This window comes from Heterodontus francisci, chromosome 9 (assembly GCF_036365525.1).
Source record: "Heterodontus francisci isolate sHetFra1 chromosome 9, sHetFra1.hap1, whole genome shotgun sequence".
Taxonomy (NCBI): Eukaryota; Metazoa; Chordata; class Chondrichthyes; order Heterodontiformes; family Heterodontidae; genus Heterodontus; species Heterodontus francisci.
The window spans coordinates 97,610,261-97,634,902 of record NC_090379.1 but is presented as its reverse complement, the minus strand read 5'-3'; the positions used below and the strand labels follow the sequence as shown (position 1 = coordinate 97,634,902).

At 41.5% G+C, this 24,642-nt stretch overlaps 1 protein-coding gene across 17 annotated transcripts in view; it reads right to left on the bottom strand.

Annotated features, from left to right (window-relative positions):
• The window catches only part of sipa1l1 (signal-induced proliferation-associated 1 like 1), a 371,020-nt gene that overhangs the window by 63,141 nt on the left and 283,237 nt on the right, over positions 1–24,642 (bottom strand). For all 17 annotated transcript variants that reach the window (XM_068039580.1, XM_068039575.1, XM_068039579.1 and 14 more), the window contains 3 exons: positions 23,492–23,766; positions 14,912–15,184; positions 4,793–4,942 (listed from right to left, as the gene is read on the bottom strand). In XM_068039580.1, the coding sequence (XP_067895681.1) occupies positions 4,793–4,942; positions 14,912–15,184; positions 23,492–23,766 (698 nt within the window). The remainder of the gene's footprint in view (positions 1–4,792; positions 4,943–14,911; positions 15,185–23,491; positions 23,767–24,642) is intronic.

Below are 24,642 nucleotides of genomic sequence, written 5' to 3'. Positions count from 1 at the left end.
CCAAATGTAAAACACACAGGGGGATTTGTAACATGTGATTGTTTGACGGTTTGCAATTCTTCTATTGGTTTGTGTTTGGTTTGCACAGGCAAAGAAATTGCTCAGTGCAGCAACAGAGCTTTCTGCCAGTAGATAAAGATCACAGACGCTTTATTAGTTTTTCTGAATGCCTTGCACCTTTTAAATTTGATCAATTTTACGTTGCTGAGGGTTTTTCTGCTGTTGATTTAGTCATTAACATGCCAGATTTGATATTTCTGAAAGCTTGAGCTAGGTGTTTAGTTTGCACAAAACACACCATTAATAGTTGATTACAACAATATGATCTCACCATACAAACAGAAACTTAGAATTAGAGGGCACCTATTTTTCTGGAGAGTTTAAATATGTGCACATAAAATAATTCTGTATGTATGCATTAGAAAGGAAATCAGAAAAATGTGTAGGAGTAAAATTATTTCATAATACTCCTGTATACTAAGGGATCTAGGGGATTCCAGGTTTATAAGTTTGTCAAGATATCTGCAATTTTCCACATTTGTTGATTGACAAGCATGTCACTTCTGTTGCTGCATTTTATAGCACTCTTTTCCCTTTGGTAGCCAACACCATTTTCCTGAATTATGGACAACTGCTGTGAGGGGGTGTGTCAATCTTTGCAGAGGGTCTCTCAGACACAGAAGTTTAAAATAACACTGATTAACATTTTTGGCAGGAGGGAGAGGGGCAAAAATCATGAAAAATGGTAATTATGAATGTTTCTTTGAATGTTTTTCTCCAAAGGCTAATTTGCGTTTCGCAGAATATATAAAAATTCAAATTCACATCATGATCATTAAAAATGTACATGAAACAATTACTAGAGTAATGGTATAATTATGTACAACATTCGGCAGATTTATAAAAAAAAGAAAAGCATGGAATTCTATGCTGTGAACATTTAGAGTACAACATCTGAACTGATCTCTTTTGATTAGTTGAATAGGCTAATGGGTTTGACAAATGCTATATTCCCATTACTAAAATGCAAGAATTGTTTGCGAGGCTAATGTGGCTGTTCATGTAAAGAACCTAAATGGCATACATTATTCATTAGACTAGACCTTTCCCACAGTTCTCCGGCTATGGAGTTCATTGACAAATTCCACAATGATCAGTAATGTTTAGACAGTATTTGTCAAGCATCTCTATAAATAAATTTGTCTGGTAATAGAAATGGGAAAGAGAGTCACTTCTGCATTAGAAAAAAAATTATCACAATCACTGGGTTACTTTCACCAATGTGCATGCGTCCATAAGATGATTATGAGAATAGGTTGTATTCATACAGACAGCTTGTTTCAAATAAATATACCAGGAAGGACCAGGGGCTAGAATTTAAAGTTATGCAAGATCAGAACTGGGTTAGATATCAGGAGGTGGTTCTTCTCTCATGGAATAGTGGGCCTGTGGAACAGGCAGCAAGCATGTGTGGTGACTTTGACTTGTTGAACTCCTTCAATGAGAGTTGGACCTGTTTCTAGCTGTGGCACTGATCACCTTGTACAAAAATATAGGCACTGGTAACACGAATTAGTGCTCGAGTGATCTGCTGGACGAGTTTTGATTGCCTGAGGGGGCCAGAGAGGAGTTTTCTAGACCATTACCACCCCCACACCACCGCCCCACCCCGATCTCCACCGCCCCCACCAAACCGGCTTAGGATTTTATTTGTGATATAAAAGAATCCTGTATGTATGCATTAGAAAGGAAATCAGAAAAATATGTAGGAGTAAAATTATTTCATAATGCTTTCCAGTTGGGTGGGGCGTGTACATATTGTGATGCACTGGTCACAGGCTGCAGGACCAAAGAATATTTTCTTGTCCATCATTTGTTTGCATGCATCTTAAAAGGAGCACAGGATGGGCCTGACCAGTGAAACAAGTTATCAGGCTGTATTCCATCTTTATGCCTCTGGGACTGTGTGCAAATTAAACTCAGCCTGACCAAGTCTAAGGTTTCTCTTCCATATATGGCTGTAATAGTCTCAGTGAAATGACTCTGGGCAGCCTGGGCCAAGTGGCTGCAGACAGATGGGGCAAGTGCCCATAACTTTTTATAACTCAGCGCAAAATTGAGGATCTAATTCCGAGGGGGTGGGCGGGAGTGCATAAAAAAAGACCAGATTTACAGTTTTAATAGTAAAATAGACCAAGCTCAATACAAAAACACCTACTTCTCAGTAGAAACAGTTCCATCAACGAGCATTCGTACTCACATGCCCTCTAATCACAGCTCACATAATTAAGCATCAAGTTAAAATGTTAATCAAATAGGCCAACATGAAGAATACAAACTAAGTTTCCTTTTAATCCATTTCAAACTGAAATTTGACTTAGTCACTGTAAATCAGTAGCTAGGGCTATAAGGATGACTGGTGAAGATTCAGATTGTTGCAGTGACCAGTGGGGCAGCAGAAAGCCAATATTTTTCTGAGATTTAGGCAAAGCTCTGCTTTATAAAGAACCATCCTAAAGCTGACCTGGGATGGCCTGATGCTATGTTCTCACAGGGGAAACATGCTAGAGTAACCCAGATAAACTTGCTGCCTGGTGTAAAACTAGCTTTGCAGATTCGACCACCCATTATAAAAATACAACCAATTACCATTTCTATTGACAGCTGATCAACAATGCCAGATTTATGGCCTGGTGGCAAGACTTTTCACTTTCTAAGACAGCTTTCATTCTTTCAGAGAAGATGGCTGAGATTGGTAGGGCAATGGAGTTGTAACCTACATACCACCATGTAGCAAAGCATGATATGTACATTTAATCAAAAGTGCTCATGTGAAACAGATTAAAGACCATATTCAGTTTCCATGACATCACCCCCAGAAAATGTGCTTGGAAATCCCAAAGAAAGTTGGCCTAATTCAGTCATCACAATAATTAAATGAAGCACTAACACTAGATGATTAAAAACATTAGACTAATTTTGCTAGTAGTTAATGGCAGTTACTAATAGAGTACCTGGCAGCTTTAACAGGTAACTAGCTATGCTATATTCTTCACATTTGACCAAGTTTGACAGTAACTATTGTTTAAAATTAATATTTAATTTCATGGGCTGTGAATAGAAGTTATGTGAGCACAAGCACTCATTGATGGGACTGTTTTCACTTGTAAGGTAAGAAATATTCATTCTGGAAATATAAGCAGCATGGCCATCACTAGTTGCATGCTGCCTTGCTGTTAAGAGAATATTTGTATATTTACTTTCACCTTCTTCAAGTTCTTTGTAAAGGGGAGGGGGGGAGAGAATGCATGAGAGAGACAGATTACAGAATACCTGGAAAATTGCACATGTCACTCCACTATTTAAGCAGGGTGAGAGGGGGAAACCAGGGAACTATAGACCAGTTAGCCTAACATCTCTGTTGTTCAAAAATTCCTACAGCCTATAATTAAGGTAAGGTGATTGAGCATCTTGAAATTTTTCAGCTGACCAGAGAGAGCCAGCATGAATTTGTAAAGGGTACCTGATTGAACATTTTGAAGAGGTGACTAAAGTAGTGGGCAGGTGAATGCCTGTGCATGTTATTTGGATGGACTTTCAGAAAGCATTTGATAAAGTTCCTCATAAGGGCTGTTAGTTAAAGTTGAAGCTCATGAAATTGAAGGCAAATTATTGACCTGGTTAGGAAACTGGCTGAAAATGGCATTGGAAGCATAAAATTACAAAGAGATATTAATAGAGTAACTGCCTGGCAAAACTATGACATATACAGGCAAGCGTGAGGTCTTTCACTTTGGACTTAAAGAGGAAAGATCAGGGTATTTCTAATTGATGAAAAACTAGAAGCAGTGGAGGGCCTGAGCGGAGGGGAGAGAGGGCAAGGGAAAGGGTGGTAAGAGAGGAGTGACACAGGGTACGAGAACAAGGGAGAGAAAAAAAAACATAAATGAGCGAAAACAAAAATGATAAAAAAATGAGAATGAGAAAATATGCTTGTGCACAAAGGCACTTGTCATAGAGTCATAGAGAAATATAGCACTGAAACAGGCCCTTCGACCCACCAAGTCTGTGCCGACCAACAACCACCCATTTATACTAATCCTACATTAATCTCATATTCCCTACCACATCCCCACCATTCTCCTACCACCTATCTACACTAGGGGCAATTTACAATGGCCAATTTACCTATCAACCTGCATGTCTTTGGCTGTGGGAGGAAACCGGAGCACCCGGCAGAAACCCACGCGGTCACAGGGAGAACTTGCAAACCCCACACAGGCAGTACCCAGAATTGAACCCGGGTCGCTGGAGCGGTGAGGCTGCGGTGCTAGCCATTGCGCCACTGTGCCACCCAGCACAAAACTATTTAATTTTGAATTCCGTAGTACTTGATGGCAATTGACTTATTGAATGATCAGTGGATAATTACGTGGACTAAAAAAAAGTAAGCAATTAGATGGTTGTAGAGGTCTATACAAGGTTAATATTTTAACCATTTTGAAGGCCACCTCCTTGAAGAAGCCTTCAGTACGTAAACACATTGCTGGTATCTGGTGCAAGAGACACGTGGCTTCTTTCTGCCTCTTTTCATTCTAATTTCAGAGCTTAGAATTAATAGGAAATGAATACCTTTTAACAGATGTCTGAGATATCAGCCTCTTGTTCAATTTGCTCAGCAGGACACAGACAGTTCAATTTGTACAAGCTGAAGACAGCTCTTTAATGTGCCCCCAAGGCGAGCTGTTAACCAAATGGCTTGATCTACAGCGAGCAAGCAGCTGTAACTTACCCATCAGGGATGGACTTTTGCCTTCGATGGGTGCCACCGCCAGATCCCGCATCACTGGAGGAAGACAGATTGCTGGGTGAATTGCGGCTGTGCTGGTTTCTGCCGACCGAGGACACCGAGACATAAGAACTGTCCACCGCAGACAGGGACCTGTAGGATTCAATAAATGTCACTGCTATTTCCTTACTACATTTAAATAATAGTAACGCTTTCCTCTCTCTCTTGGTGTTAATGTGGGATTTTTTCAAAATAGTTTTTCTGGAGTTAAAACTTTTTTTTTAAAAAAGGACATACGGCATATTTATGTGAAAATTGTAGCACAGTACCCTTGAGTTTCTAAAGTACTTTTTCTCACCACTCCCTCCTGAAGCTATTGATTCCTTGCTGGTGTATTCTTCACTGGGTGGTGGTTGCTCTCTGCTACCTTATGCCTATGCGTGTATTGGCAGAATACCTGATTACAGGTGGCATCATAGCCAAGTCTGATCCTGTCCTCTGCAAATGCATGCATGTGCACACACTTCCAGCAGGGGTCACTGTTGAAGGTCTGATCAAATGATGACCGTAACCGGACATCTCAACACCCAGCTGAAGCATGCCCCAATGAGATCAGCTAACACGGTACAGTGAGCCTGGGACCTTTCTGGTTTGCACGGTCAGTTATCCACAGGAGTTATGTTCCCCCTAATCGGCAGCACTGGTCTGTACCCACATGAAACGAGACTTGGATTATTTGGGCTTCACAGAATTTCAGAATAGTTTACAGCACAGAAGGAGGCCATTCTGCCCATCATGTCTGCACCAGCTCTCACTTAGTGCCATTCCCCTGCCTTTTCTCCATTATTCTGAACATTCTTCCCTTTCAGGTACCTATGTAATTCCCTTTTGAATGCCTCGATTGAACCTTCCTTCACCTCGCTCTCTGGCAGCGCATTCCAGATCCTAACCACTTGCTGCGTGAACAAGTTTTTCCTCATGTTGTCATTGCTTCCTTTGCTAATTACCTTAAATCTGTGTCCTCTCATTCTTGAGATCCTTTCACGAGTCGTAACAGTTTCTCCCCATCTGTCCAAACCCCCTCATGATTTTGAATATCTCAAATCTCCTCTCAGCCTTCTCTTCTCCAATCTTTGCAAATGAAGTCCCTCATTCCTGGAACCATTCTCGTGAATCTTTTCTGCACTCTCTCCAATGCCCTCACATCTTTCCTTCAATGCGGCACCCAGAACTGGACGCAATACTTCAGCTGAGGCTGAACTAGTATCTTATACAAGTTCAACATAACCTCCTTGCTCTTGTACTCTATGCCCCTATTAATAAAGCTCAAGATACAGTATGCTTTATTGACTGTTCCCTCAACTTGTCCTGCCACCTTCAATGACTTATGCACGTATATACCCAGGTCCCTCTGTTGCTGCACCCCCTTTAGAGTTATACCCTTTAGTTTATATTGTCTCTCCATGTTCTTCCTACCAAAATGAATCACTTCACATTTCTTCGCATTGAACTTCATTTATCACTTGTCCACCCATTCCACCAGCTTGTCTATGTCCTTTTGAAGTTCCATACTATCCTCCTCACAGTTCACAACATTTCCAAGTTTCGTATCATCCACAAATTGTGAAATTGTGCCCTGTACACCAAGGTCTAAGCCACTAATATATATCAGGAGGAGCAACACTGACCCCTGGGGAACTCCACTACAAACCTTCCTCCACTTGGGCTTGGGCTGACAGGTGGCAAGTAACCTTCATGCCGCACAAGTGCCAGGCAATGACCATCTCCAACGAGAGAGAATCTAACCATTCACAGCATTACCATCTCTGAATCCCTCACCATCAACATCCTGGGGAGGGGAAGAGGGGGTTACCTTTGACGAGAAATTTCACTGGACCAGCCACTTAAATACAGTGGCTCCAAGAGCATGTCAGAGGTTGGGAAGCTGCAGCTAGTAACTCACCTCTTGACTCCTCGAAGCCTACCAACCTTCTACAAGGTCAGGAGTGTGATGGAAACCCTCCATTTTCCTGGAGCAATTCCAACACTCAAGACGTTTGACACCATCCAGGACAAAAAGGCCTACTTGATCGGTACATTCACCACCTTATATATTCACTCCCTCCACAACTGGCACAGTGACAGCAGTGTGTACCATTTACAAGATGCACTACAGCAACTTGCCAAGGTTCCGTCAACACCACCTTCCAAATCCGCGCCCTCCATCACCAATTGAATAGGAGCACCAGACGCATGGGAACACCACCACCCACAAGTTCCCCTCCAAGTCTCTCACCATCCTGACTTGGAACTATATTGCTGTTCCTTCTCTGTCACTGCTTCAAAATCCTGGAACTCCCTCCATAACAGTACTGTGGGTGTACCTACACCACAAGGACTGCAGTAGTTCAAGGTGGCTGATCATCACCATCTTCTCAAGGTCAATTAGGGATGGGCAATAAATGCTGGCCTTGTCAGCGATGCTCACATCCCAGGAATGAATAGGAAAAAAAAGCCTGACAGCAGTATCATTAAGAACAGTTCTTAAAAATCCTCTACCCTAACAGGTCCAGGGAGTCTATCATATCCCTGGGTCCAAAGGTTTTGTTTTGTTTAGACCTCAGAAGCTGTGACACAGAAACAAATGCTATTACAATAATAAAGCTTTGTTACTCTTGGCCAACTTTCAAATCAATTCAATATTTATTTGTTTTGCTACTTAAACAGATCAGCAGGGAAATACACTGACTGGGAATAAGTTGGGCAACTCTGAATTCCATCTATGCCAAGTTCATTGATGTTACCTGGGGTATTAATGATGTTACAATTGGCCTCAGCATCACACATTAGTGGTGGGAAACTCACATTCCCAATTCTAATTGTTACCTAATGACTGTTGATGGAAAAGGCCTTAAGGCGAGAGTTGGATTGGAACCCTGACCACTCCAGGCTCATCCTATGATTGAACACCAAGTCTGGCTCACACAAGAACACTGGGTGAGGTACCAATTTTGCTAGGAGCTATGCAATCAATCATTCTGAAAAAAAAAATCACATTTCTTGTAGTTCTAAGCAGCTGATCTAATTGGACAGGTTGAAATGCCTGACTTAGAGGAGAACATCTTTAACTAGTCTCATTACAGTTTAATGCAGCTTTGCTCCTCCTCAAGTTTGGCAGGACAGCTTTTCTTTTTTAAATTAAATATAAAGCTGTGTAAGATTCTGCTTATTATACCTCAGGAAGGGCAAATACTATCTGAACAAAGCGGAGATAAAAAAAATTCTTTAATATCTACTCAAAGTGATGCATCTAGGGCAGAATTTTCCCAGCCCAGTGGAGGCAGGTTCAGGTGCTTGCGGGGCTGCAGAGTCCCAAAGAATGACATCAGGTCATGGTCCCGATGTCATCCCCTCCTCTTCCAGCTTTCCCCATGGTGGGTTCAAGTCCAGTGGGGCACCCCCGTGAATCTAGCAAGAAAGCAACTGAGGTGACTAAAAAAGGCAATTAAGAACCTTTTCATCATGAATTCCTTGTTTCCCAATAGTGCAAGGCTTTCACACTATATCTGCAACTTGCCAGGGTCACCGAGACGAGTGTGCAGTAGGAAGAGCTTCTTGAATGCAGAAGTAGGTGACTCTAAGCTTGGGCTTTAAAAATATGATTGAAAACAGGGTAATTACTGAGGACCAGTAGCAAAGAGGAAACATTTGCCTGGCTGGGATTCAAACCTGGTCTCTCAGTCTGTGGCATGATGTACAAAATAAAAGGAAGTTGCATAAGGACAACGTGCCTCCAAGCCATCTCTTTCACCTGTTTTGACAGTATAAGGACAAATGCTCACATTTCACCCCCAAGCAATTCAGTCTGAATTTTCCCTGCTTCCTCCATTCCATCTGCCAGGCTGTCATTACTGTTTTAAGTTGCTAAAAGTAGCAGCTAGCAGAATGATGGGGAAGAGAGGGGCCTGGAGGAAGTGGAGGTGACACCTACCTCTATCCCATTAGTTCAAGATGGAATCAGAGGACACAAGGGCACTACTACAAGAGACACTGGTCCATCCAAAGGAGGAACACAGCAAACCTTTGGACAACAGGGTATTGCATCAAACATATAAATCCACAAAACCAATTAAATTTCAGCCAGCTGAAGTATAGCAGTATCCCTAACACTCTTGGAAGCAATGTTCCCGCACATGCATGGCCACACAGCAGCCTTGAAGATACCCTGCAGACCTTGCCTCATGCTAAATATCGCACATGCACTGCTATGAAAACATTTTTAAAGGTACTGCACAGTGAAAAAGCTGCCCACACACAACAAAATTTTAAAGAGGAACATTGTTTGGAAGTTCCGACTCCACGGCTCTTCCTGCATCTAAATTTGCTGTGCTTAGGTAGTGAGGTTGTCCCTCTGTATCAAGCAGGTAAAAACTCTATGAGGATTTCTCACTAATCTGGTTCTGAGACTTAAACACAGAGGCACTTGTCATCATGTTTAGGACACCCAGCTGGCCAAAAGAGAAAAAAAAAAATCAAAAACTGATGAGCATTTAATGTTTGCCAATTTCAGGTTATCTAACTAAGATAGTGAAGAAAGACAGGTTGGTGTTCAGCTACATTACAAGTTACAGATTATTTCTAATATATGGTTTTCAACAAAAAACCCAGGGAAGGATCAAAGAAAAGTACAGTCCAAACCTTTAACTAACATGTGGAAGGGGTAGAGGGTGAAAATTGGTATGCATTGCACCAATTTTTCGGTTAGTGATCAAATAAGATTCAGAAATAAATGTTTTGAGTGATGACAAAAACCGAATGCAGAGCATGCCACTTTAGCAGTGGGACGATCCGCTGTATGAGGTGGGGCTAGTGCTGGCAGCTTGTGCTGGGTGTGTAGGCAAGGCCCAGTTTTCATCAAGCCACGGGCCTGAGCCTCCACTGTGTCAGGTCTGGGCCCGAAAATGGATCCAGGCCAATTTCAGTCCCATGTACTGCTCAACCCCTTTTTTTGTTAAGAAACCAACATTTGAAACCAAATGCTGGAAAGTGGGATTAGGCTGGGTCCTTTTTTCTCTGGCCAGCACAGACACGATGGGCCAAGTGCCCTCTTTCGGTGCCATAAACTTACTATGACTCTATGATTTGATGAGAGTATGAAGCATAATTAAAATCAAGTGAAGTCTTTTTAAAATTATGTTATGGAAGGAACCATCAAAACAAATCCCCAACATTTTTTTGCTGGATTATAAACTCCTTTTCATATTTTTTGTTTTGTTACCAAAGCCACCCTGACTGCTTTAAAACAGCAGATGGCTCTTATTAAACTGTGAAACACTGCAGTAGTCCTCTGGGCTTTTGACCAAAAAAATCATACAGGTCAAGACACTATTTTTTAAAAAAAGCTCAGAAACCGGTGTCTTCTCACAATAAAAGTCTTCATTGGACTTCTTCAAAAAAAAACATTCCATGCTAGTTAACTAATGGAAAGTGTCGCAGATGATGGAGTTTTTATACAATACATAGCAAACAAGAACAAGATTTATTTGACGGGGATCTCCATTCATCGCAGCTCGAACTGCTGCCATGGCCGTTAACGAGTGGGAATCATTGTTCTTTAATCTAGCAGCAGCACTTCCAAATTTGGACAAAGAGTTTCAAGTCGCAACAAAACAAGAAAAATACTTGTATAAATTGAAACAAAATCTGCTTCTATTTCCATGCAGTTAAAATATCCAGGCTTTGAACTTAATAACTCTAAAGACCGTCTTACTGAAGTTGCTGAATATAGTTGCACAAATCAAAATCAGTAACCGCAGTAAGTTCCAGCAAGTTGTGACTACCATCTACTTCAAAATGTAAAATAAAAAAAAATTGATACTGCACATGCTTCACTTCCCAGGCACTATAATTCTGGTACCTATTTCGCTATGTTTTTGATACCTTGCAACAGCCTTTTAACTGTGCCTTTTCCCAGCCAGTTTTATTTATTATTAATGAATTCAGGCCAGTCACTTAAATTTGCTGACATCAAACCAAAGCATGAATAACCCACATATTAGTCTCACTGATTATTCAACTATTTTCAACATTTACTTAATGATTTCAAGATTCAGAAATAATAAAAATAATTATCTGAGTGCTCACTGGAATACTTCTGATCTGTTTTCAGATCCAGTGCCAATATGGCAGGCCAAACAATTTAATGACCACAATTTTGAAGTTCTTTATGCTGCTTTTAGCTTTGTCTGATAGCCCAGTTGGTAAGTTCAACATTTACAAGGAAACAGAGCTGTACAAACCCAGGAGATTTCAGTTACAAGTCTCCAGTCTGTGCTGAATTAGCTGATCTTAGCCAGGGAGTAGCAGTAGCCAGTGAGACTACCAATATCCTCAGTGTTCATGGGCTGATTATAGGAAGCAATAAAGCCATTTAGAGTCCCTACTCCTGATTGTTATACACAGTGGCACTTGTAAAACTGTGTATGTGTATGAGTGTTGGGCAAGAACTATATTTGGTTTAACTTTCATGACCATTTGCCCAATAGTCCATCATTCACCATCTGGACTCATAGGAACAGTGGTCAATTGGTTGAGCTACTGAATGGAGCCTGGGGCATCATATCCCATCCATGAGACTGGAGACTTGAGTATTCCACTTTGAAAGGTGCTATCTAGCTGCTTAAGGCAGATTAAAGAGATTGATCAGATGTCAAATCTGTACTCTGCCACCGTCATAATGTTCTTTCTAAAAGGAACTGGAATTTCAAATTTCTGAAACCCCTCTGTCATGGTTCAGTGCTTGAAAAGAGTTGGATTTCTGGGAGAAGTGCCAAAGTACCATCCCAGCCCAACCAGCTCCTTACTTTAAGTCACTTTCATTAACATTTAAATGTCTGCATTGGGCTAGAAATAGGCATAAAGAAAAGTTTTAAAGTTAATCGTGTGACCAATCTCAACAAACTCGTTGAAGAACAATTATCCATTACTGACCAGAGAATATCTTCGCAGCTGAACGAGATTAGTTTAAAACTTGAAGTGAAAAAATGCACACTGCAAGGTCTGATACCAAACCATTACTAATGTGAAAGTTTAATTAAATTTAGTTTTTGAAACAAGCATACATTTTTAAGTCAATGAGGCATATCATAGCAGATCAGAAGAAGGACTGTCTAGTTACATTGGGCAATTACTTATGTCTACTATGTCATGAACTTCAGTGAGGGCTTGGTAATCAAAAGGAGCCATCTTCAATAATTCAAAAGTATGCTTGTAGCTGACATATTTCAGAGTGATCTTCATAGTTTCATCCTACTCCAATTCTCCAATCCTGAAAGGGCCAACTCTTGCTGCAGTGTGATTTTGTAGGTGCCAGCAGCCCCCAAGAACCTTGTCCAAGTGGACAGTCTTCATGGGTGTACATAACTCTAGAAACAACGATCATGAGTGAGATGCCTGGCAATATTTTTTCTTTTTCTCCCTTACCAAACGGTGCTGAGGCCAATTGCGATTTTGCTGAGAGCAGCACTGACTTAAAATTGAACCAGACATCAGCTGGTCAGGAGTTCTAGTGAAAGATCTTCAACCAGAAACATTAACTGCATTTTTCTCTTTCCGTAGATGCTACCACACCTGCTGAATATTTCCAGCATTTTTTTGTCTTTCTATCATCTGGTCTGTATGCCTCAGTTCCAAGGTGCCTATTAAAGGAGGAACTCCAATAAAATTATATCCTAAAAAAAATTTCTCCCCATAGCCCTATTTTTTTTAAAAAGTTTGCTGTGTATTCTAGTTCTGTGTATTGCATAGCTGGGTAAGATTACAAGTTATCTCTGGTGCTACTCCTTACTCAGGATGCACAGCAGGTCAGTCAGCATCCATGCAGAAAACAGGTGAAGTTCATGTTGCAAGCCTTAACCCAGCTGTTGTTATTTAAAATGTTAACCTGTCTGTTCTCTCCATTGATGTTCAATGCTTGTATGCTTCTAGCATTTTCTGTTTTAAGTCATAGAGTCATAGCGAAACAGGCCCTTCGGCCCACCAAGTCCGCACCGACCATCAACCACCCATTTATACTAATCCTACATTAATCCCATTTTCCCTCTCACATCCCCACCTTCCCTCAATTCTCCTACCACCTACCTACACTAGGGACATTTTTTTTTTTTTTACAATGGCCAATTTACCTATCAACCCGTGGTCACAGGGAGAACTTGCAAACTCTGCACAGGCAGTACCCAGAACCGAACCCGGGCCGCTGGAGCGGTGAGTCTGTGATGCTAACCACTGCGCCACCCTTTTGTTTCAGATTTCCAGCATTTGCCGCCCTTTTCTTTCAGATTTCCAGCATTTGCAGCTTTATTTTTGCTTTCTTCCCCCAATTAAGAACAAATTGAAGAATTGAGGAAATATTACAATGTTGCACAGTAACCCTCATTGGCAGGGCAATTTGGGGCAAACACTCCACTCAAGCACCCATCAGCACTAATGTGTAGAATCCTAAGGAAAAGCATAACCACCTATGCTTGGTTGTGCGTTAACACATCTTTATCCACACAAAGTTTGGTGCAATGAGTGAGACCTGCTGTTAAACAGTTGTAGAGACTGAAGCTGCAGCCTTTAACCTGTATGACTCATTACCACACAACTCAGTGCACTTACCACTGTCATCGATGAATTCGGTTTTCCTGTTTACGTCATCCTTATCTCCCTCAAACACATTACAGCAGTCATATTGGGAGCAATGTTTTTTTTAAATCCTCTATTACTACAAAATACTTTTTGTTTATCTCCATTATCTTCTACAAAATTATAGAAACAAAAGACCTTTCATAAGCTCAGGAAGTCCCAAAGTGCTTCATAGCCAATTAATTAACTTTTTGAAGTTGTAATTGTTACAATTTAGGGAATCGTGGCAAGATCCCATAAAAAAAGCAGTGAGATAAATAACCAGATAATCAGTTGTTTTTCTTGTAATTATGTTGGTTGAGTATAAATACTGGCCAGAACACCAGAGGATCTCCTGCGCTCTTCTTTGAATTGTGTCATGGGCACTTTTACATACACTTGAGGGAGAAGATGGGGCCTCTGTTTGCCAACTCTTCCAAAAGAAATAATCTCCAGCACTTCAGCACTCTCAGTACTGAAGTGTCAGACTATGATATTATCATGGGCTTAAGCCTCTGGAACTGGTTTTGAACCCATGACCTTCTGACTTTGAGATGGTGGTGTTGTGGCTGCTCCTCTTATTCCTCACCAATGGTCCATGCTATAGCTTCATAAGCTGTTCCCATGCTGTAGTGAAGGCTGACAGCAGGGAAATTCAGATCTAGGTGATTAAAGTCCAAGGTAGGTGAAATGACTTCCAAAAAGTTGGACATCACCTGTGAAGCAGTGAAATCAGGCGCTCAGAACACATGCTGCAAGCACAAGCCTTTCACATAGGCTGGCCAGTAGTTATGCAATTTCACTATTTAATGGCTTTGAAACCCATCAGTTTCATTGAACAATTGCTCTCCACTGTGTTCTTGCCTTGTTGACCCTCAATTCCAGATTTCCATTGCTCTGTTTCAAGAAGTTCTTCCTGACACCATCCCGGGGGACACAGCTCAAATGTTAAGGTTATGCCCCTTTGTTCTGGACTCTCTCACCAGAAGTAGTTTTTTTTTCCTGTCTGCTAAGATTTGGTCATCTTAAACACGTCACCATTATTCTTCTTATATTCAATGGAATTCAGTCCTATTCTATGCAAACTGTCTCACAACTTAACCTTTCAGGCCCAGAACCATTTTTGTGAATCTGCACTGCACCAACTCTAAGGTCAATATATCTTTCCTGAGGTGTGATACCCAGAACAGCAATAAAACACTAGTGAAAATCATTTTTTTTTTTACAGCTGTGTGTTTTTAAGTAGACACAAGATGACAATTTCAGGTACCTATTAATGTTCCCTCTAAGCTGCGTGAGCCTCTTTAAATTACTGCCCATGTGCGGCCGTGCAAAAAATGTAAAGGGGCCACGTACTTACACATTTCTGAAATTCAAGTGGCAATACTGAACTCTGAACAAAAGTCAGTCTTGCACGCAACGAATGCTGTACTGAGGGGGGAGGAGAAAAGCACAAACCTCTTGGTGTCCAATGGTCGTCCATCACTGGAAGCGCTGCGCGGCATAGCGGAGCTCCGCTCTTGTGGCTGAGCCCTGCTACCAGATGCAGACATCATCTTGTTCACAGACTGGCTTTGTGCCTGGGATTGGGTTTGAATGGTACTGTGGGATGGCGGAATTCCCCGCTGCCATTTATTGCTATTTCTGAATGGCAATTTGAACTCATACGGAATCCCTTCATTGTTCACTTTGTATTCCATCACGGGCATGCGGTACATCTCAGAACAGCCCCTAAGTACAAAAGAAAAGGAAAGATTACTGTTGAAATACTACAAGTTCGATCACTGACTGATAACTATGGTAATCAGCCTAAACAAAAAAACATAATTCCATCTCCAGACTCATTGGATGGTTGGTTATAAATCACTATAGACAAAAAAGAATTATTACTGGAACTCCCCAACTATTTTTTCAGCTGTCTTTGCTCCTTTCCCCTCGTCCACTAAACTTCTCCCATGTCCTGCACCCACCCTCGTCCAGGGGCATCGTCAATCTCTAAGTTCTCTAGCATCTTTCACCTACCCTCTCAAAGCCCATCCAACTAGGAGACCTAGATCCTGCTCCCATAAGTCCATTCCAACTAAACTACTGACCATTCAACCTTCCTTTTTCAAAAATACCTCTTGAAACTACCATCTCAGCTCCTACCTCCCTTTTCTCTTCAAAATCCTAAAATGTGTTATCATATGCCAGATCCATGACTATCATTCCCTCAACTCCATTTGAACTCCTACAAACAGGAATCTGCTCTCTCCCACAACACTAAAATAGCCAGAACTAAAGTCACAAACTACATTTCCCATGACAGTGACCACGATTCATTATCCCTCCTTGACTTGTCTGAAACCTTCAACAAAGTTCGCTATTTGATCCTTGTCCACTGTCTCTCTTTGACTGTCCACTGAGTGGGACTGCAGTTGTATGGCTCCACTCTTGCCTATCTGGTCATAGCCAGAGCATCCCTAACAATCGCATTCTCTTCCCAACCCACATCATCAGTTCCAGAGTCCACTGAGGATCCATCCTCAGTCCCCTCCTCTTCCTTAGCTTCCTTATCGACTTGGTGGTGCTATCTATAAACATGAGGTCAACTTCGACACATCTGATGATGATACCCAACTTTGCCTCTTCACCAGCTCTCCAATAAAAGCAAAATACTGCAGATACTGGAAATCTGAAATAAAAACAAGTAACGCTGGAAATACTCAGCAGGTCTGGCAGCATCTGTGGAGAGAGAAGCAGAATTAACGTTTCAGGTCAGTTCTGAAGAAGGGTCACTAACCTGAAACGTTAACTCTGCTTCTCTCTCCACAGATACTGCCAGACCTGCTGAGTATTTCCAGCGTTTCTTGTTTTTATTACTCTTGATCTCTCCAATGCCTCAGCACTGTCAGATAGCTTGCTCCATTTCCAGCAATGGATAAGCTATAATTTTCTCCAGCTGAACATTGGGAAAACTAAAGTCATCATTTTCAGCCCCCACTATCAACTCCAGTTCATCCAGGACACTGCCTCAGGCTGAAGCACACTGTTCACAACCTCTGTAGCCTGTCTGAACCTGAGCTGAGGCTCTGTCCTGCACCATACAAGTGATTTCTGCATTATATTTTTCATGGAATTTTTTTTTAGTCCATGGCAAGCAATTTTAAAATGCATTTGTTGGCTGAAATCATTAGAAGTTTTCTGCAATAGAAATCCTCTCCTGACTGTACAACGGGGGTTGCATGTGAGTTTCCAATTGTAGTTATTTCTAAGCCATTGAAGATAATTTTTCTTGTACAAAAAGATGTGTAGTGCGCATTTAACAAGTCCTGGGTAACACTGGCAAGGGTGTCAGTGCTCATTGTAAAGGATGGAAGAATTTCCCACCATGTGTCTTCCATCGAGTTTGTCTGATAGTTCTCATCCAGTGGCCTAGCGATGAGGCAACATATTTTACATAACACTGACTGTTCTTTAGTTCACTGTTTATTTTCCCCATCATGGTTGAAAGTGAAAACTACATAGGGATAGATACAACCCATGTAAAAAATGAGTAAACAGTTCAAAAGGTTACTGAAAAGGACTCTTAAAAAATAGTTTAAATATTACTAAGTACCAAATTTGCATTTTGCTTCTGGGCATATTTAATTCTTCATCTTGATGTATGAAATGGGATTCTGAAAGCAAACTGAGGTGGCATTGCAAATTGTAGCAATTCAATCAATCATTAAACATTGCCACTGGTCAATAAAGTTGTCATTGTATAGAGAATTCATTCATAAAAAAGCTTTAACAGATATAATTATCTATGCCATCAATTCATCTGTTATTCACATAATATACTGATTCAATTGAATGTTTAGGACATATTAAAGAGAAGCAATTTGTTTTTTTCTCTGCTAATATGAAATCATTCGACCATGTCGCTAATGAGCCAAAAGTAACCATACAAGGATGGTACAGCATATTTACATAAGTAGATCATAAATGTGTTAGAACATCTCAACAACAATTACCATGTACATGCAGGCACTTTGAGAGATACACAATGATCAGTTACTCAACCTCATTTGGTATTTAGAAGCAAAACTAGTCATCACCTCAAGCTTTAATCAACTCCTGGTTGCCTAATCCAGACAGCCCATATGTAGAGATATATAAATAATTGAACATAACTTAAAACTCTTATCTGCTGGGCAACAATTACTGCTTCCTGGTAGAGATTTGGATTTGATAAATTGTTCTCATTTTTAATCAAAAGCACAAGTAAATTACAACTTCTGAAGAATAAATTTTGAATTTCTGGCAAGTGGGAAAAATAGAAAATATGAACTACAATATAAAAACAGGTTGATTCAGAATACATACTTAACGATGGTTGGTAAAGTGTATCAAGTATCACTCTGGAACTAAGGTGGGTCTGAGTAAAATGCAGTGTCCTACAACTACATTTTTATTCAGGCTTTTCTCCAAGAAGGAAAAACACGTAACTAGCATGATTAATGATTAAATTATTTAGCAGTGGAGTGCTAGCATAGGAAATGTGGCTTTTTCATATGTGGTGCTGACCTCTATGATTTGTCTCTGGTGCTGCAAATTATATCCAAGATTCATGTATCGAAGAGCAGAGGTCAGTGATGTGTGTACATAAAGCACATATTTCTGGCTCCCAGGTACCACTGCAATTGTAATAACTATTTTCAAAATAATCAGAATACTTCAGAAGTAAACTGCTCTATTCACCCATAAGGGTAATACTCCTTTTAATTGATTCTCTGTCCCATGTTGTGTTGGAGAGCCTGCTCATAGATTTGAGAGACTACTTTGAATGATTCAGTAGTCTACCTGGATTTCAAAGTTTACATTAATCTTGTTGCAATTATGAATTTGCAATATGCTTACACATATAAAACTCTAATTGAGGGTAGAGAGTTTGAGCACATTCCGCACTGGAAAATAACCACAGGGCAATAGCTAAGTGCTATAATCAGCTTCAAGTGCCGCATCTTTTGTTGTTAGCATTAGGGAATGAGAAAGACCAACAGTTATTGTTTTTTGAATGAGGTACTCCTCTCAAGCCATCTAGCCATTCTTTTGTGACGGTGAGCAGGGGAAACAAGGAGAAGTAGATTTTTCATGGCTTTAGTCCTTTAAAACATTGAATAATCCCATGCGGCAACTGCCTCTTTTTATGTCACCTCTTCCTCCCCTTCTGGTGATGTATCAATAAGAAAAAAGTTTCTCTATCTACCTGCTTGTGTCTGTTTTTTTGTGTGTAATTACTCTGAATATTTTTGCAAGACCCGATTTATATTGCTTCCTTCAATAAACAATTGAAACTATTTTAGAAAAGAAGGAAAATTGTTATTTAGCTGCTAACTAGTCCCGATTGCCTGTCAGCTTTACAGTACAACACATGGAGCTTTACTTCTTTAAGGCAGGTCCAAAGGAGGGTGGAAAATTGCATGATCTAGCAGAAAACTTTGTTGAAGGAATAAGGAATGCTGCATTTCTTCAACCAACTTCATTGTTTGAGGGGAAGGGGAAGTGGAAAATAATGGCAATCCAAAGTAGTGTTGTTCAGCAGGATGAAGAGCCTATCCATCTGTGAGTTACAGCACAGCTCATGCATCCTTGGCTGAACTGCAAGTCTTGGCTTGCAGCCAACTTAAAGGAGCAGAAGTGGGGGATTATTCCACAAGATTGCCTTGCAAGTATTCTCAAAGGAAAAATGATTGAAGATTAGCTGATACTGTGACTGAACTGCTTGCTGAATGAGTCTCAACCTTGAGAGTTCATCACTTTTATATGAAAGCAACAATAGATAACAGTGCCAAACTAGCTGTCCTGCATTTTGCACCAGGTGGACCCCCAGTCTTGGCCAGATAGGAGACAAACCGATGACTTTGCGCTAGATCATGCAATTTTTAAAAATTAATTCATGGGATGTGGGCATCGCTGGCTAGGCCAGTATTTATTGCCCATCCCTAACTGCCCTTGAGAAGGTGGTGGTGAGCTTCTTTTTTGACCCACTGCAGTCCATCTGGGGTAGGTACACCCACAGTGCTGTTAGCAAGGGAGTTCCATGATCTTGACCCAGCAACAGTGAAGGAATGGCAATATAGTTCCAAGTGAGGATGGTGTGTGACTTGGAGGGGAACTTGCAGGTGGTGGTGTTCCCATGCATCTGCTGCCCTTGTCCTTCTAGGTGGTAGATGTCACGGGTTTGGAAGGTGCTGGCGAAGGAGCTTTGGTGCGTTGCTGCAGTGAATTTTGTAGATGGTACGCACTGCTGCCACTGTGCGTCGGTGGTGGAGGGGGTGACAATCAAGCGGGCTGTTTTGTCCTGGATGGTGTCAAGCTTCTTGAGTGTTTTTGCAGCTGCACCATCCAGGCAAGTGAAGAGTTGTGTGGCACAAATGTTACTTGCTACTTATCAGTCCAAGCCTGGATATTGTCCAGGTCTTGCTGCATTTCCACACGGACTGCTTCAGTATCTGAGTCATCGCGAATGGTGCTGAACATTGTGCAATCATCAGCGAACATCCCCACTTCTGATCTTATGATTGAAGGAAGGTCATTGATGAAGCAGCTGAAGATGGTTGAGCCTAGGTCACTACCCTGAGGACCGCCTGCAGTGATGTCCCAGAGCTGAGATGGTTGACCTCCGACAACCACAACCATCTTCCTTTGCGCTAAAATATTACCAAACCATCTTGTTTATACCCAAACTGTGAAATCTATTTTAGTAGATTTGCCTGAAGTAATGGCAACAAATAGAATGGTTATATTTTGTAGAAAGTAGATTACTGATAAAACTTATGGGCGGCGCAGTGGTTAGCACCGCAGCCTCACAGCTCCAGGGACCCGGGTTCGATTCTGGGTACTGCCTGTGCGGAGTTTGCAAGTTCTCCCTGTGTCTGCGTGGGTTTTCGCCGGGTGCTCCGGTTTCCTCCCACATCCAAAAGACTTGCAGGTGATTGGTAAATTGGCCATTGTAAATTGCCCCTTGTGTAGATAGGTGGTAGGAGAATGGTGGGGAGGTGATAGGGAATATGGGATTACTGTAGGGTTAGTATAAATGGGTGGTTGTTGGTCAGCACAGACTCGGTGGGCTGAAGGGCATGTTTCAGTGCTGTATCTCTAAATATAAATATAAATAAATATAAAATAGAACACTTCTTAATACCAGATAGGGGCAGTCTCACAGAAATTTATTTTCTCCTCCTCTTCTCCAAATTCAGAGTAAAATTATTCGTTGAGCTGTTCATGGGAGGAATTGTAATGCACAGTCATTGACCAGCTTTAAGAGGAGAAGCATGTGAATGTGCAACACCCAGCTTACCATATAATTTACTTCATATATCAGAATGTTACTATAGTTATGACCTCCAAACTCATGGTTTAACTCACACATTGGTGTAAGCCATGTGTATCCACTTGGTCATCTGCAGTGAAAACCTCAGGTGCAATTTTAATCATAAAATCATATAGCATCATACACATTTGGCCCGTTAAAGAGCTCAAAAATTAGAGCATGGGCGGGAAACTTTCTCCACAGCCCTGCAATATTTCCCCTTCAAGTATTTTCCAAATACTTGTTGAAAGTTACTATTGAATCTGCTTCCACTACCCTTTCAGGCAATGCATTCCAGATCATACTAACTCGCTACATAAATTCGCACCTTGCCACTGGTTCTTTTGCCAATGATCTTAAATCAGTGTCCTCTGGTTATCAACCCTCCTGCTAGTAGAGTAAATAAGGAGAAACTGTTTCTGTCAAAAGCCCTCATAATTTTGAACACCTCTTCCTTCACCTGCTCTGCTTTAGGGAGAGGAATCCCTGTTTATTGAATCTCTCCACTTAACTGAACTTCCTCATCACTGGTACCATTCTAGTAAATCTCCACTGCACCCTCTCCAAGGTCTTAATATCCTTCCTAACTTGTGGTACAAACAATTACAATACTCCAACTGAGGTCTAACCAGTGATTTATAAAGGTGTAGAAACTTACTTTCTTTTGTACTCTATGCCTCTATTCACAAAACCAACAATTCCAGATACTTTTTTCAAAAAAAAAAACACAATTTACCACCTTCAAGTATCTGTGCATATAAACAACCAGGTCTCTCTGTTCCTGAATGCCCTTTAAAATTATACGATTTTTTTGTTCATATAATGAAGGGCAAAAAATTTTCATTTGACATTCGGACCCAAGTCTGAAGAAGTGTCTTGTTTTACCAGCTAGGAAAGCATTTGTTAACAATATGGCAACCAAGTGGTAGTTGTTTGAACCAGATATTTTTTAAGACCATAAATGCAACACAATACATAGTGTGTCTTTCCTGAAAGAGGGAGAGGAAAATATAAGGATTTCTGTCTACTCAGCTGGAGAGATCCCACTGAAAGGTTGTACTCAATTACGACAAATATGGCTGCTGACATTAGATTATGCTAAAATCTCATGGTTCCCATGGTTTCTGAATTAGCAAAAATAATTCCTTTGGCACGCTGACTGATCCACCAACAGTCTGAAGCTTTCCCCCCATGAAGCTGAGAGCCTGCAGAACACTCTGATTTTAGAATTTACAGCCTTACATAGCTTTCGAAGCTGCAAAGGTATGTAATGTAACGTAGAAGCTGCTCATCCAGATGATATTCTGATCAGTCAATTTTCATGCATATTGGTTGTTCTACTGATATGGGTGATCTACCACCAACAAATTATTTGGCAAGATCTTTGATGCTTTAAGTTACGTCATGTCAAAGGGAAGCACTGCAGATCGCTAATAAATACATACTGATCTAATGCCTCCTAAAGACTGTGAAAATGAGCATTGTTGATATCTGAAACAGAGTCTCTGGTATAGACCACACAAATGGTATGAACAGAAACTATCTCAAAAGAACCTTGTAAAGGTTTCTCAAATCATACTACTACAGCCATTAGCTGGTCATGGAGTGTAAACCATGTCATGTAAAACCACTGGCAATATTAGCAGACATGCATAACTTGGTTGTATAACATTCCTATGTGTTATTTAAAATAACTAGACTAATGCTTACATTAAAATAGTCAACAGGAAGTGCCATAAGGACACATTAGCCATTCGTTCTCTATTACTGCCAGTAATTACGATAATGTCTAGACTTTATTTTTTTTGTTTCCTTTATTTATTTTCCTTTATTCTGGTTTGCTTCCAGAAACAATGGGCTGGATTTTATGACAGGCGAACGGGAGCTGGCCATTCACCCAGCCCAGGGATCTGACCCGCATTTTACGCACTTTGCTTTAACTTGAGGGGGGAAGTCCCGCCTCATTGAGCTGCCAGCCCTCTCAGTCCCAGCAGCGCCACCGGAAGCGGTGGCCACTGCTGGGACTGTATCCCAGCCGAGGACACAGAGCCAGGACCGAGGTCAGTTTGGTTTGCATCACCGGGCAGATTGGTCGCGGCCCAGCGAGGCAAGGGCTGTCATATGGGAGGTAAGAGGGGTGTCTCGGGTCCTAGGGGTGCTTGGGGAAGCGGAGGCAACTTCTGGTGTGCTGCAAGGCCCCCAGGTATCACTGGGCGGCCTTTCACATCTACCGAACACCCACTTGCCACGGGTAAAATACTCGTGGAGGCAGGCAAAGGCCACTTAAGGGCCTCGATTGGCCTGGGGCGGGTGGCAGAAGCCAGGCTGGGAAGGCCTCCCAGAGGCACTTAAAGTGGAGCAGAGGCGAGAGCAGGCCGAGAAGGCCTCCCGGAGCCTCATGCTCCATTTTATGTCACCCCCCCCCCACCACCAGTGGGAGCAAAAAGTCACCGTCGGGCTCCCCAGGCCTAGCAGAGACGGACTTGCCAAAGACTTTTTGGCCAGTGGATGGGGCCTCCCGCCCAACAAAAAATTCCGGCCTAAAAGTTGATTACTTGACTCTAATCTAAGGACATAGACTAACCACCAGTGGGAATTAGTGGCTGCTGATCAGCGAGAACTGCATAGCACTGGTAGCAGAGAAGTGACAGTAAGCTGAATTTAGATTAAATTAGCAGGGCTGGGATCAGTAAACATACCTGCGAGGAGTGCTATCTTCATGGGGTGGAATGATGATCACTTTAACAGTTACAGATGTTCGCAGCAGATCAATCATTTGTTCGTGGGTCAGAGTTGCCACAGCGACTTTACAGATCTCCACCAATCGGCTGCCTTGTCGGAGTCCTGCTTGCCATGCATAGCCATAAGGTTCAACATCTGCTACAATGCCTTCATAGTTAACATGGAAACCAAGCTGGCCGAGGCCATTTCTCCTTAACGTCATTTCAATTGTCTCGCAGCCCTTCGTGATCGCCTGAAAAGAATGCAGACAACATTCTGGGGAATGCAATGTTTTATATAGAATACAAACATATATGTAAAAATAGCTATAGTTTCTACTGTCAACGTACAGCTTACATTTGTGATGTTTTACATAGTTTATGATAAGCAGTAAGGAGTGATGAGTGAAAACATGATTGAATAGACTGGCTTTTGAAGCTGTAGGCAGAAGAAGCGAGGTGCAAGGATTCAGGGAGGGATTTTCAGACAGTAGGGTCAAGGCAGCTGAACGTACTGCCACTGATAGTGAAGCAAAAGGATGGAACAGAGGGACTAAAGAGTACATAGAGCTGGAGGAGGTTGCTGAAGTAGGGAGGAGCAAGGCCATGGCAGGATATCTAAACAAGAACTTTGAATTTGGTACAGTGGGGAGCAAGGAGGCAATACAGTATTACAACACTATAACTGAAGTTCAGTCAACACATGCAAAGTTCAAGAGCAACCATTTTGCAGTACAATATTAATGGCATGGAACACACTACGTGCCCCACTTTCCATCTCATGCCACCCCTTGGTATGCCTGTGAAGCAGGCAACCTGCCATTAAACTTCACATCTTACAAAATGATCATGGCTGCCCTGATATTGACATATGGAAACCAGAACAGCCTTTGGCAACACCCATCCTTAAAGGTAATGCTCTGGATTTAGAATGTACTGGTCAGATCAACAATAATGATAATTTTTTTTGTCTATAGCAACCTTCAAGATAGAAAAATGCTCCAGAGGCGTAACTAGACAAAAAAAATCTGCACTAAGCCGAAGGAGGAAATATAGGAGGAAATATTAGGCAGGATGACTAAAAGCTTGGTTAAAGAGAGTTAATTTTTAAGGAAGGGCTTGAAGGAGGA